This window comes from Phaethon lepturus, unplaced genomic scaffold (assembly GCF_000687285.1).
Source record: "Phaethon lepturus isolate BGI_N335 unplaced genomic scaffold, ASM68728v1 scaffold21623, whole genome shotgun sequence".
In the NCBI taxonomy this organism is placed as follows: domain Eukaryota; kingdom Metazoa; phylum Chordata; class Aves; order Phaethontiformes; family Phaethontidae; genus Phaethon; species Phaethon lepturus.
In genome coordinates, this window is record NW_010527468.1 from 6,018 (window position 1) to 19,023 (window position 13,006).

General features: G+C 38.8%; 1 protein-coding gene across 1 annotated transcript; it reads left to right on the forward strand.

The window, feature by feature from the left end:
• Positions 1 to 1,384: 1,384 nt before the first annotated feature.
• On the forward strand, positions 1,385 to 12,587 carry LOC104617946 (A disintegrin and metalloproteinase with thrombospondin motifs 20-like; the record flags this gene model as incomplete). The annotated part of the gene is made up of 11 exons (XM_010283393.1): positions 1,385 to 1,552; positions 2,777 to 2,950; positions 5,654 to 5,824; positions 6,476 to 6,676; positions 6,807 to 6,936; positions 7,094 to 7,188; positions 7,287 to 7,381; positions 7,837 to 7,970; positions 8,681 to 8,772; positions 11,708 to 11,812; positions 12,502 to 12,587. Coding segments are annotated over 11 exons (1,451 nt in total), but the record flags the coding sequence as incomplete, so codon positions are not given.
• Positions 12,588 to 13,006: the final 419 nt, after the last annotated feature.

Consider the following 13,006-nt stretch of genomic DNA (forward strand, 5'->3'; position numbering starts at 1 on the left):
AAAACTTTTCTCCATCTGTTGTTCTCAGGCAAATATTTGCCTGATTTTTGACTGAAAGCTGGATGTTCTGAACTTCATTTCCTGAAAATAGAAGATACATGTTTTTAAAAGTGTTTGATAGGTTTGTGTGTAATGCTAGTGACACAGATGACAATGCAAGAAAAAAAGAAGAGAAATATCTTAGGTGCTTTGGAAGAAAGCCTACATTTAAATCCTTCACACATCCACTTGGAAATTAAATTTTGATTTGAGTATTAACTTCCTACCTGATTGTGTAGGAAACGTTTGCCCAGGTGTAAAATAAAGTACAGAGGAAATCCTAAAACAAATTAACTATGTTCTTTCTCTAGACAGAAAATGAATGAACTCCATTGTTCGAAACTTTTTGATAGGATGACATAAACTGGGAAGATTAATGACAAGATTAAAATAATAATAATACTTAAGTGCTTACATTCAAAATGCTGGTGATCCAAGACAAGTCAACTGTGTAGCCACCGAATCTGGAAGTGCTTCAGATGTTCTTTGTTTGAAAGTCCCCTAGGACCTGCAGCACTGCTCCAGGACAGCCCTGGTTTGAAAAATCAAATTCGAACCTCATTGAAGTCTTGAGGCAGTCCAGGAATATAGCAGAGGAATGGCTGTTTCTCCAGAAGAGAAAACCCATCTGCCAAACCTGCTCTAATCATGGCTAGTGCGTACTGCCAGGGTGGGTTTCACAAAACGTGTCTGCAGCCCCATTAATCTTACGTTGGTGGGAGGGAGGAAGATCCTAGAGCCAGCCGTGTATATCATAGCAACTTTCTGGAGGAAACAGAATACCGAGACAGCAGGGCAAGGCCATGCCTCCAGGGACTGCACCATAACCTATAGTGTCTATTTTATACCTCTTCTTTTGCCTCTGTCACGTACAGCAAGATATCCGAAGCTCATGGAAGGGAGGTGCCAGAGCAAACACCACTTCATGGCCTAATAGCTGGAAACATGCATACCCATGATTTTGCATTTTTTCTTTCTTTAATGCTTACAATGAGCAGAATGCTTACATGAAAATAGCAATATACGTACTGGAAAGAGGCTGCTAGAGCACGTTCTTGTGAGATCGTAATATCAAGCTGTCTCCTGCATGGATATGGATGGCTGAGCTCAGGTATTCATCAACGATGACATGAATGAATGAACAAGACATGAGATGTTGTTCAGTAATGCTCAGTACGAGAGAGCTTATGCAAAAAATTCTGATACGTACAACAGATGTTGTGTCATAATACGGAAACTTGCTCCTATAATCAGAGTCCACTTTGGGCAAGGCCACAGCTTCTTTTGGTTTTCTTACTACTTTGAGATTTTTTAGTACCGTAATGAAATACACTTCTCTTTTCAGTGTTCTGTTTCCTGTGGAAAAGGTTTGAAGTTTCGTGATGTGCATTGTTTTAATAGCTTCCAAGCTAAAGTAGAGGAAGGAAACTGCAGACATTTAAAAAAACCACGGACATACAAAATCTGTAGAGCTGGAAGATGTCCTGCTTGGAAGGCCAGCAGATGGAAAGAGGTATGTAAAATCCCCTATAATTATGTTCTTTATGGGAGCACAAGACAAGATCATATTCATGACAACCTGCTTCAATGGAAGTAATTATTAGGAAGCTTTTAATACGCACATTGCAATTAAATCTATAAGTAGTTATTTTCTTTTTCTTTCTTTCTTTTGAGAGTAATTAAAAGTAAACAGCCGTGAAAACTGAAAGTATTTGGTAATCTGAACCTTGTATGGATAAGTACCTTGTAAATGCAAGTTAACTATAAGTTTTAAAAATTTACTTCTTACCTTCAGCGATGAATTCAGTTGCACCACTGTAATTGCTACCATAGTCAGAATATTGAAGTGAAGCCAGGTCTGTCAGGGAAGGACAAGAAAAAGGGACTCTGGGCACAAATATTGGCTTTTTCCCTGTAAAAGATCTCACTCCTTGTTGTGAAATTGTGTGTAACTGAGCACATGGCAATCTTTTGCATTTCACTCACTCTTTCAAAAAATAATTCCCCACGTTGATAAAGACACATTACCACTCTCCACAATTTGGCCACACTTGATAGAGCAATATCTACTCCATGATTAGGTTTGAGTCCTTAGGTAGGCTTTGGGACCTAATCATGCTTCTGACTGGGGTAAAAGGCTGTCTATCTCAGCAAGCCTTAGCGTCGTAGCGAAATACCTTTGGCCAGGAAGGAGGAAAAGAGGCATGTGGCAGGAAGGATCTGAACCTTTGTAAGCTCCTCAGGATTCAAAATCCTTAGTACTATCTGCAACAGAAAGAGAAGTATCCTCAAAATACTGCACCATTTGCAAGATTTTTCTAACCTGAGATACCGAGAATTTTTTCTTTCATTTTAATATTTGCTCTTTAAAACAGACAAGACTGTCAGTCTCTGATAAAAAAATTATGTAAACTCAGAACTTAAACTGCAAAAATGTAAAGTTTTGCTTTGCGCATGCCTATAGTCATGTTCCTACTGTGAATTAAGCAGAAAGATCAGTCTAGGTACTTCAGATGCATTTATTTTCCATATCTCTTACAAATTTTGATTTTAATTGTAGTTTTACATTTTCAACGTAAATTTCTTCACATACAACGAAACGCTAGTGTGGTAGGGTCTGTGAAGTATATTTGAAATGATATATATAAGAGATATAAATTTCTAGATAAGTATACATCCCCACCCTCTGGGGACAGCCTCATTTCACACTGACTGAACTATTTCTGATCAATTTTAGTGTTCTGTATCCTGTGGGGTGGGGACACAGCAAAGGGACATCTCCTGTCAGCTGAAGGGCCTGGGTCGAGTGAGTGAAGCAATGTGTCGCCATGACACCCGGCCCGCTGGCAAGAGGCCTTGCTGGCCGCCTGCCTGCCTGCAGTACCGGTGGCTGGCAGATGAACGGGAAGATGTAAGTAAGGCTTTCAACTTCTCTGAAATAACTGAATGATGAAACGAGTCTTCTTTTTTTTTTCTTTCCTTTCTTATTTTTCGCATTTTGATACATTTCTAATGGTTGTTAGGTTACAGAACAACAAGTGACCATGCTGGATATTTTGAAGGTCAAGCTTGCAAAACTAAAGAGAGTGACAAAAAACGTCGAAGGTTTGGTTTACTCTCTCATACAGGATTGCTTGTCTACCGGTGTAGGCAAAATCTCTGGTGGAGCTATGAGCAGGCGTATATTGATGTAACTGTGTAATTTGAATACAAAGTTCTTTACATATTACATAAAATGTTTAATAAAACCTCATTATGAAATATTATTTTAAAAACAGAAATAAATAATAATGTCAGCTGGAAGTAAAAACCTCAGACGTAAAACCCTTGGACAACAGATCAAGAAGATCTGTATGGCAAACTTATCAGAAAAGATAAGAAGCAAAATAAAACTCAGCATTCTCCTACCAAATATGCATTTTAATCTTTAAGAAAATCTAAACATACCTTCAGGAGAGAACTGTCATTTTTAAAGATGTGATGATTGTTTTCTACATGCTAAAAATTTAATAACTTTTGTAGCCATGTATGCAAACATATGTAAAGAGAGAGGGAGAGAGAAAACCAAAAATTATGTATAATACCTGAAATGGTGTACAGAAGAGCCTGTCTCTTTCTGTAACATTAAACAAAAACCCAGTTTGTGCAGTTGTGTCATCTTAATCTGCACTGTTAAGTTTGCCAGGGCAAACCCCCTGAAACTTTGAATATGAAGACTCAGAAGTCTCAGAGGCACAATGCTGCAGAAGTGACTACTTTTAACGTATAAATCATTTGTTGGTGCTCTGCAAAACCTGGATTATACTTGTACATTTCGGACATATATATTCCTCTGTTAAGCTATATTGAAGGAAAGCTGACAATACATGTTTCTTCCAAGTGTTCTAATCTTATATGAAGCTGTTAAAATCAGGAATTGGAAGTTTAGCACAACGGGTATTCGGAGCTCTCCGTGACAAATGCTTTGTGTTTCGCTACACCTTCTGCCTAGCTCATCATTTTTTCCACAAGGATATTGCTGCTTGCTTGAAATTCCTGTGTTCAATTCCCTTCTCTCACCAGATCCATATCTAGCCCTGTACATCTAGTATTAACAGTAGTTCAAGTGTTCATCCATCTGTGTTCCACTCCCAGTTCCGTACGTCCTCCACCGAAGGCACGGTATTTTGCCCAGCTGTCTCAGCTCTGAGTGCTGCCGTGTCGTTTCCTCGCCTCACCAGTCACAGCACAGCAGAAAAATTTCTATTTCTAGCATTTCTCCAGCTTGCAGCCGGAGGCTGGCTGACAGCAGCAGCCAGCATTCTCCTACCAAACATGCATGTTCATACTAAAGAGAAGAATATCTACAAGACTAATGTATAAAACATGAAGAAAAAGATTCTTCTGCCTGTCCCCATTACCTCATGCCTGGGTTATTCCTTATGTGCCTAATATTCTGAGCTACTCCATGCCCTTAAAAGATCAGGCTTTTCTGTAAGTTACAGCAGCCGACTATATCCACGCTCCATCCTCTGATACAAGTCCACAACAAGGAAGTTACCAAGAGGACGGAGCCAGGCTCTGCACAGTGTCGGCATGGTGGGAAGGCAAGAGGAGTGATGTGAAGACAGAGAGGTTTAATCTGGACATTATGAAAAACTTTTTCTCCATGGGGACGTTAGAGGTTTCCTCTGGCAGAGCTGTTTTACCGTACAGCATCTGGGTTTTGTACTTCAAGTTGCTGCTTTGAGTCAATAATAATAAAATTTGAACAATAGGCTGGATCTTTGTGTCAGACATTGATGAGTCTTCGAATTGGCTGTTGTTGGGTCCGAATTAATATTAAGTTAGGTTCAGGTCTCTGACTGGAGTAGGTGACGGTATTGATTATTGCTTCTGCTGAAACTGGAGTTTGTGTGTTTGAGCCTTCGTTTTTTATCACAGCAAGTTCAAACAAGTTAGTTTAAGCACCCATTGCTGGGGATGTGCTGTTGACATGTATTACTTAGCCTGTACCTCCACTTTTCTGGATTCTGGTGGCAGCAAGTTTCTCATCCTGTCCTGGCAGAACTGCGACGACTCTCCATCCCACCGACTTGCCATGGGGAGATGTCTGAGGACACTCAGGGCAAAAGCAAACCCTCAACAGATATCTGCCTGAAGCTGCCACTGGCTTTATTAACAGGCACATTAATTTGCTTTCTTTTGTTTTATCAGTGTAATATCATGTACATACCTCTAGGGATCCTCTTTGGCTTGTTTTCAAGACCAGCTTATTTCTTTCATATTTCACTGAAATCCTTTTCAGGCTCTTCCTTTTTCATACAGAATAGCTTTTATACTCAGCCTATCATCTTGACCTGACATTTTAATTTTTTCCTTCATCTCACCCAACATTTACAGCCTCACATCGTTATGTGCTATTGTTTTTCAGCTGATTAAGTGTACCTGAACTTTTGTTTGAAAACAAAGTAAAGGATTTTGATTCAATGAGTAATTCAGTCCAACACTGATAACAGATGTCATAAATATTATCGCCATCTGCTTTTACTGGTGTGTGGCAATCGGTAAATAATGTTGTTCTGTAAATGGCTAGTTTAAGCACAAAACCTGTGATTGTTTTTCTCACTCTCAGTGCTCTCCATCACATAGAAGAAAGGAAATACACCGGCAGGTTAAATGTGTGGATGAAAACCAGCTCCAAGTGGATGAAAGCTTCTGTGATCCTGCTACAAAGCCTGCATCAACCAAAAACTGCAGAATAGCTCCCTCTAAATATGTTGTGTTTACAGGAGAACTGTCACAGGTAAACTCATTATATCGCTCACATTTTTTACATAACTTTACTGTAAAGAGTGTTATATGCTGTTATAGGTACGTTACGTATGCAGAGCAAAAACTGCGTCTTTTCATCTGAACATGGGTGCCTAAACTGTCTCCACATTGAACCTTCTAGTCGGTCATGATTTATTGTAGTGTCCGTGTTATCAGTCCTCTGGTAGCTCCCTGGGACCGATGAACACCAGCTAGAGGACAGCTGCCCCCAGCACAGGATTCCTTTGCTGGTTCCCAGGAAACTCTTGCAAGCTGATCTCATTGAAGTGAGCAAAAATCTTTTCCTTGATTTCAGTGAAGTGATGGATCAGTGCCTTTATTCCCTTGCACACCTGCACTACCTACCTGTGCGTGTCTGTGTGTGCTACAGCCGAGAGGCAACTGCTCTGGGACCTCTGTGAGCTCTGAGGAAAGGGCAGGATGGGACTTTCCATCTCCTTGCATGCATCACTATTGTAGACCTGCCCGTCTGCACACTGATGTACCGGCCCCGAGGCGGCACGCGCCGGATTACAGGCTTTTGCCTAAAGTGAGGATCAGAGCTGACTTACCTGCAGTGGCAACGCCGCGGAAAGGTTCAGTTTCACAACAATAATGCCTGTGCTTGGGGATTTTATTTCAGTGCTCCGCCAGCTGTGGGTTTGGTTACCTGCAGAGGATCACATACTGTGTTGGAATCCATTCTGTTAAAAATCAGCACACCCATGGCCTTCGAGCTGTAGCGTACCAAGAATGCCCCGTAGAGCCGTCCCCATACACTTATAAATGTAATATCAAAGGATGTTCACAAGCAGCTACCTGGAGAGTGGGGAAGTGGACCAAGGTGAGTACAGATGTGCAAGCTCATTTTTGATAGCTGCCTCACACTCAAACAAAGGCCAAGACAAATTTGCTGACATTATTATGTTAGTTACTACTTTTTAAACTAACTCTTGGTGGCTGTCCATGTCTAGTGCTCGGTGTCTTGCGGAGCGGGGGTCAAGCAGAGAACCGTAGAATGTATGACTGAAAATGGCTTACCCAGTGACTTGTGCCTTCCACGTTTAAAACCAGATGCCAGAAAGATCTGCCATGAGGAAGAATGTAAGTGACAGCTGTAATTTTCAGCTGAACTTAATGTTTTTCCAGGCTATTTATATAAAAGCTATAAATATATTTGGAGCACAATTATGCAAAAGTAAGTCCTAAAACTAATCTCTATTCATGAAGTATTAAAATTATTTAATCATTCATTTTGAAGGTGAACTTCTTACCACCTGCAAAGATATCCAGATTAAAAAAGGGATTAGAAAGGATGGTGAATATCTACTTAACGTTAAGGGAAGGATGATAAAGGTACTTTTAATATTTATGAGTTTTTATGAGCACATATTTTTATGAAATAAAACTGTTCTAATAAAGATTTTGCTAAAGGGTTGTATTTTCTCTTCCAGATTTATTGCTCAGGCATGCACCTAGAGAATCCCAAAGAATATCTGACATTGGTAAAAGGTGAAGCAGACAACTTTTCTGAAGTATATGGATTCAGGTACATAAGTGGTTTTGTAATTTTATGAAGTGCATTTATTGCTTCCAAAATAAAAGAATAAAATAATACTTACCTTTTGTGAGAACAGATAAGTAGAAATTTTTTTCCTTGATTTTCCATCTTGAATATCCAGGCATATGGACACACATGTAGAGATGTGGATACTCCCAGGCTGAAATTGTGTTAATTCCATTAAATGATTATAAAAATTTTCAATCTTGCTTTTAGTAGAAATGGTGTAGAAATTAGTGTTTCAGCTGAGCCAAGAATAATAGCTGACCTTCTTATTCAGTAACTGTTGTTTAATATTTAATCATTCACTATGATGTTATGTTATGTTATGTTATGTTATGTTATGTTATGTTATGTTATGTTATGTTATGTTATGTTATGTTATGTTATGTTATGTTATGGAAAAATGCCAAAAGGAAAACTAAATCTTTGCTGCTCTCTAGGTTGCAGAATCCATATGAATGTCCTTTCAATGGAAGCAGAAGACAAGACTGTGCCTGTCGAAATGATTACCTTGCAGCTGGCTTCACTGTTTTTAGCAAAATAAGATTTGAAGTAGCCTCCATGCAAATTAAAAGTAAGCATTTTGGCAGTTTTAGCCAATGCGAGCATTCCATTGAAATTGCACTGGTGGTGATTTACCAGATTATCATTTGTAGTACTTATAGATCAAATTATGCCACTTTTGGACAAACAAAATTCTTGTTTCCTTTAGGAATTCAATGGGAACTTCAAAGAAAAAAAAAAAGTGGAGAAACCACCACTACTTGCCTTGTTAGTTTGTCCCAAGTGGTCAAGTGGCATGAATCGTGCAGATTTGTATTTTACGTGTGAACTAGCTTCAGTTTCTAAGGTTTTGTGCCCATTAATCCATTTTCTTTTAGTCCCTGGCATATTTTTCCTGGGAAACTTTTCCTATGCTGTAGTTAGCCCCTTCTCAGACCTTGGCAGACATACTATATGAACAAGGAGTCTAGCAGTACTTTCAAGCCCCTGCCTGAAGGTGTCAAGGTGTCCCACAAGCAGCTCACTTGGAGCTGCATCCAAGTGAACATCCCTCCTCTTCCTAAACCCTTCCTATCTCAGAAAACAGACTGTGCTTGTAGGTTGGACTGATGTTGCATTAACCAAAATGGACTGTTTAAAACATAGTTTGTAAAAAAAACCAACCCAACAAACAAACAAAAACCACACCCCAAAACATGTTAATGCCTTTTCACACTGTTTTCACCAGAACAGAACTTCTAACGCAGCAGTTTCAGTGCTGAGTAATTTTCTGTTTTCTAGCCACAGATTTTCTTTTTGCTCAGACTATACTTGGGAGAGCCGTTCCATTTGCTACAGCTGGAGATTGCTACAGTGCTGCCAGATGTCCACAGGTATTTATGATTTCTTATCCCCTTGAAATGTGCGTGTAAGAGAGGGAAAATGAATAAATCTATGTGACTGGCTTAGAGCTGTAAGGTTCTAAACATGTGACTGGTTTAGAGCTGTAAGGGTCTAAACCAATGTCCTATTCTGTCTGGTCTGTGTGCTACATTAATAAGCATTTTTTTCATACTCTTTTCTCTCCTCTTCCACCATCTTTTCCTGCCCCCTCGTTTCTCCCTCAAATTGTTTACTCCACACTTTCTCTCTAGGCTCCATGTACATATATCCAACTTTCTATGTACTTCACATATTGCTCTCCCTCTCTCTGGACGTGATGTATCCTTTGTTTCCCCTAATGCCTTCTCAATCTTTGTTCTCCTCCAGTGACTTTCCTTTTCTATAGTCTTGCAGAATTTTTCTTAGTTTTTCTCTCTTTCTCTCCTGATGCTTCATATCTTTGAAGACTACCAGAGGAAATCAACCCTGCTGAGCAGTTTGATTTAAAATTCATACATCCATTGGTGTGTCTACATTGGTGTTTTAGTTTGGATTGGATGGTGCTTTTTAAGTAGTCTCTGTATTGTCCCAGCTTACTGTTTGTTGGTTCACATCACAAAACAGTCTTGAAAGACATGCATGGGATGCCTTCTGGATGAAACTAAATCAAACAATGAGTTCCAGAAGAAGGATCTTAATGCACTCTAACTCCTAATGAGGATTCAGTCGATGGGACTAGATGAGAGTTAGTCCAAAGTAAAACCCCAATTTGTTTACTATATACAGACATGGGGCTCCCTGGCCCAACATTTTCACTCTATACAGATCTACTCATACTGCAGTGCTCTTCTTGCTAATTGCAGACATAGCCCTAGTCTGACCTAGTCAACGTATGCTCCTTTTGGAGTCTGTTGTCAGAAATGGGATTCCCTAGGAAACAGTTCAGCCAGTCTTACCCTATTAGACACTTTAGGATGAGGTCAGCCATCTTCTAGAAGTGCATATTCCTTTTCACTGATTATAAAGGGAGTTAAGACAGACTAGCTCAGACTTGCATGGAGGTGAATCCCTGTTGTCCATCTATCCTAGGTGCTTGAACATAAGACAGGCTATGTGAGTGAATGCATTCGAGGGTAGCTAGAGACAATTTTTGTACAATTTAGGTACAAATGAAATGCCTAAGTTAGGCAGACTTAACCCCAACAAGAAAACAGTTGGCGTTCATTCCAGTATTGGATACCTTCAACCTGCAGACTCTTTGCAATCTGTAGCTTCTGTTGGGAAGTCATTCTGCTTACGTGGTTTTGCACTGGTGCATTTCCATCTATAGGATCTGCACAGAAACTAACATTTTTAACAGTTAAAGACCTCAGTTCCTGTGCTCTGTCCTTGAAATCTGTTCCTGGCCTTGAGTATACCGCTTGATATGACAGACAGCTGTCAAGTTGTCATTATAACTGTACATAGCACTTTTAATTTATTTTTACAAAATTGTATCACTGTGAATGGAATTACTTTGAGCCCGTTAATTGTGGAAAGTGTTCCACACCATTTGTATGAATTTCATCCAGATGCTGTATTCATTAAATTGAAATCTTTCACTTGAAGAACTACGTACCCTATTCATATGATCTTATGTTCATCCTGAGTATGAGTGCTGTAACCACAGCAAATTCACACAGCAGTGAAAAGACAAATCTGCCATACCAAACTACCTAAGATTGAGTTGTTATGAAGGAATTCCAACGAATCACAAGAATAAAGGCTGAATGCTGCATCTTTATACATGCACACATACATATACCCACACAAATATTTATATATATATCATCTCTCACTATGAAAATATTAAACAATAAAACAATAAAATACAGAAATGACCATATGTAATGGAAATGTTATTTATGCTAAAGCTTTGATCTAAGGATTTAGGCAATATTAACTAGGTCTGACTATAGAAATTCAAGCCTTCAGTGAATTGTATGGGCATGTGTGGGAGTTTTCAGATTGTAGTGCTGCCTAAACTGACAAGTTCTTTGTGGAGGTAGTACTTACTTTCCAACATATTGTGCTTTTGTGTGAATGCAACCTAATCATTTTATGTACCTCAGTTTGTTTACCAAGGCAGTGCATTTTGCTGCTTTTATTGTATTTCTTATTCTCATATGAACAGACCCTGTTTTAAAGCTATTTTTCAGAGTTTTTATTTGCATAAGCAAATATTTTAGAATCAATAAACTGTTTTGAGTGGTTTATATTGCCAAGCATTCCATTTAGCAATAAATTTATTTATTTTAACCTCCACTTATGTTCATGTTCAGTTATGCTGTTAGGTCTACTGAGAAAGAAATTGAAAATATGATGATGATGCTAGGGCAGAGAATTAGATGGCTGAGAATTGGCTTTGTCTGTAATTTCCAGATAACAGTAGGTCCTTACCGTGTTATCTCCAAAAAGTTCAGGCACTTAAAAAAAAAAATCTTTCGAGAAAGCCAGCCTCATTCTTGCATGTTGTATGTCTGTACTTTTTGTAAATTAAAATTTAATATGAAGAAAGGAGGCTAAAATAATTTGAATTGTCTGATGTCAGCATTGCAGGGGGGTTGGACTAGATGTCCTTTAAAGGTCCTTTCCAACCCAAACTATTCTATGATTCTGTGTTAGTTCTGTATTAGACTCTGCAGATAGACGCTACAGATCAGCTGAGGCACAGATGCTACTTACTGCAGAATAACTTGTTTGTGTGTCTATGTTCTGAGTGTCAAAAAAGGGGTATAATGCATTGTAACTAACCCAGGTTAAGTACCCACCTTTGAGTACTTACTGTCTAGATATACCATAAGTAATATGTGCAGATATGCCAATGTAAAACGTTTTATTGTTTTGAACTCTGTCTATCAGCTCTGTGTTTTACCTTTTTTTTTTTTTTCTGCTTTTGTTTGTTAGGGACAGTTCAGCATTAATTTGGCTGGTACAGGTCTGAGATTATCCAGTACAGTTAGGTGGATTGCTCAGGGCAACTATGCAACAGCTGACATACACAAATCCCATGTAAGTCGTAAGTCAATGTTGTTTTCCTTTACCTGCTCTTAAAGCTTGGAATATTATGCTTCCAGAGGGGCAAGTGATGACTCTGTAGTGAAAGCTTGCTGTGAATCAAAAATAGCGCTCAAGGTCTCTGACCCATCTAAGTCTTCTTCCAGATGTAATGTCAAAGCTAGGCCTCATAATTTACTCTTAAAGAACTCACGGCATGTTCAGTCACACTGCCCAGAATCTAATCCAGATCGACCCTACCTGTCTACCCATCTCCTACTGATTTTAAGAGCCTATTGTCATATTAATCAGGTTTATTGAAAATGATCTAATAATACTTTTTAAAAAAACAACCAAAAACCCACCCTAAAACCCCAATATACTGGAGATACCCTACTACAGAGGATCCTTACCAATTGCTTGCCTCCAACTTGATTTGTGTGGGGAACCAAAAGATCAGTTGAACAAGAACAGTAAATGTGCACAGTTTAAGAAAACATTAGATGGTAACCCGGGGAAGAGGGTATACAGTGATAAAGGTAAAGGATCTTTACCTGTTTTGCTGATTTGATGTTGTCTCTTGATTTAGTATTTGTAGGAACGATTTGTCAAAGGTCTATTGTGTGCAAACCTCAAGGAGATTTTTGTACAACTATGATTTCAGTCACATCTCTTGATTGACTGTTCTCTTTTCTAATTCCCAGGATGGTACTAAAATACATGGAAGGTGTGGAGGATTTTGTGGAAAATGTATTCCTAACACAATTATTGGTCTCCAACTTCAAATACAGTGAGAACTCTGATGTGGTAAGAACATCAAAGCAGGGACATCTGCCATTTAAGTGCAAATTGTAGGTGCTGTATATTCATATTTTTTTGAATTCTTTCATCTCTGTAATGCTCACTACTGTGATGCTCACTACGAAGAATTCCTGTTTTCTTCCGTGTTTATTCTGGGATGTGTTACCTGTTTGCGGGCTAGCAAGTGCATAAATCACAACCATAAACCTTCAGGTTTTAATGGAGAGGCACTCATTCAGTGTACAGTTTATATTAGCAAGTAAATTGCACTGAGATTACTACTATGGGCAACACTCTAAATTGTACCATAATTGTCATACTGTAGCTGCAACTAATCAGTGCAATTCTTTATGCAGTATTCGGTAAAATTTGTACTCTACAGGTTTTCTTGATCAACTGTACTAAAAT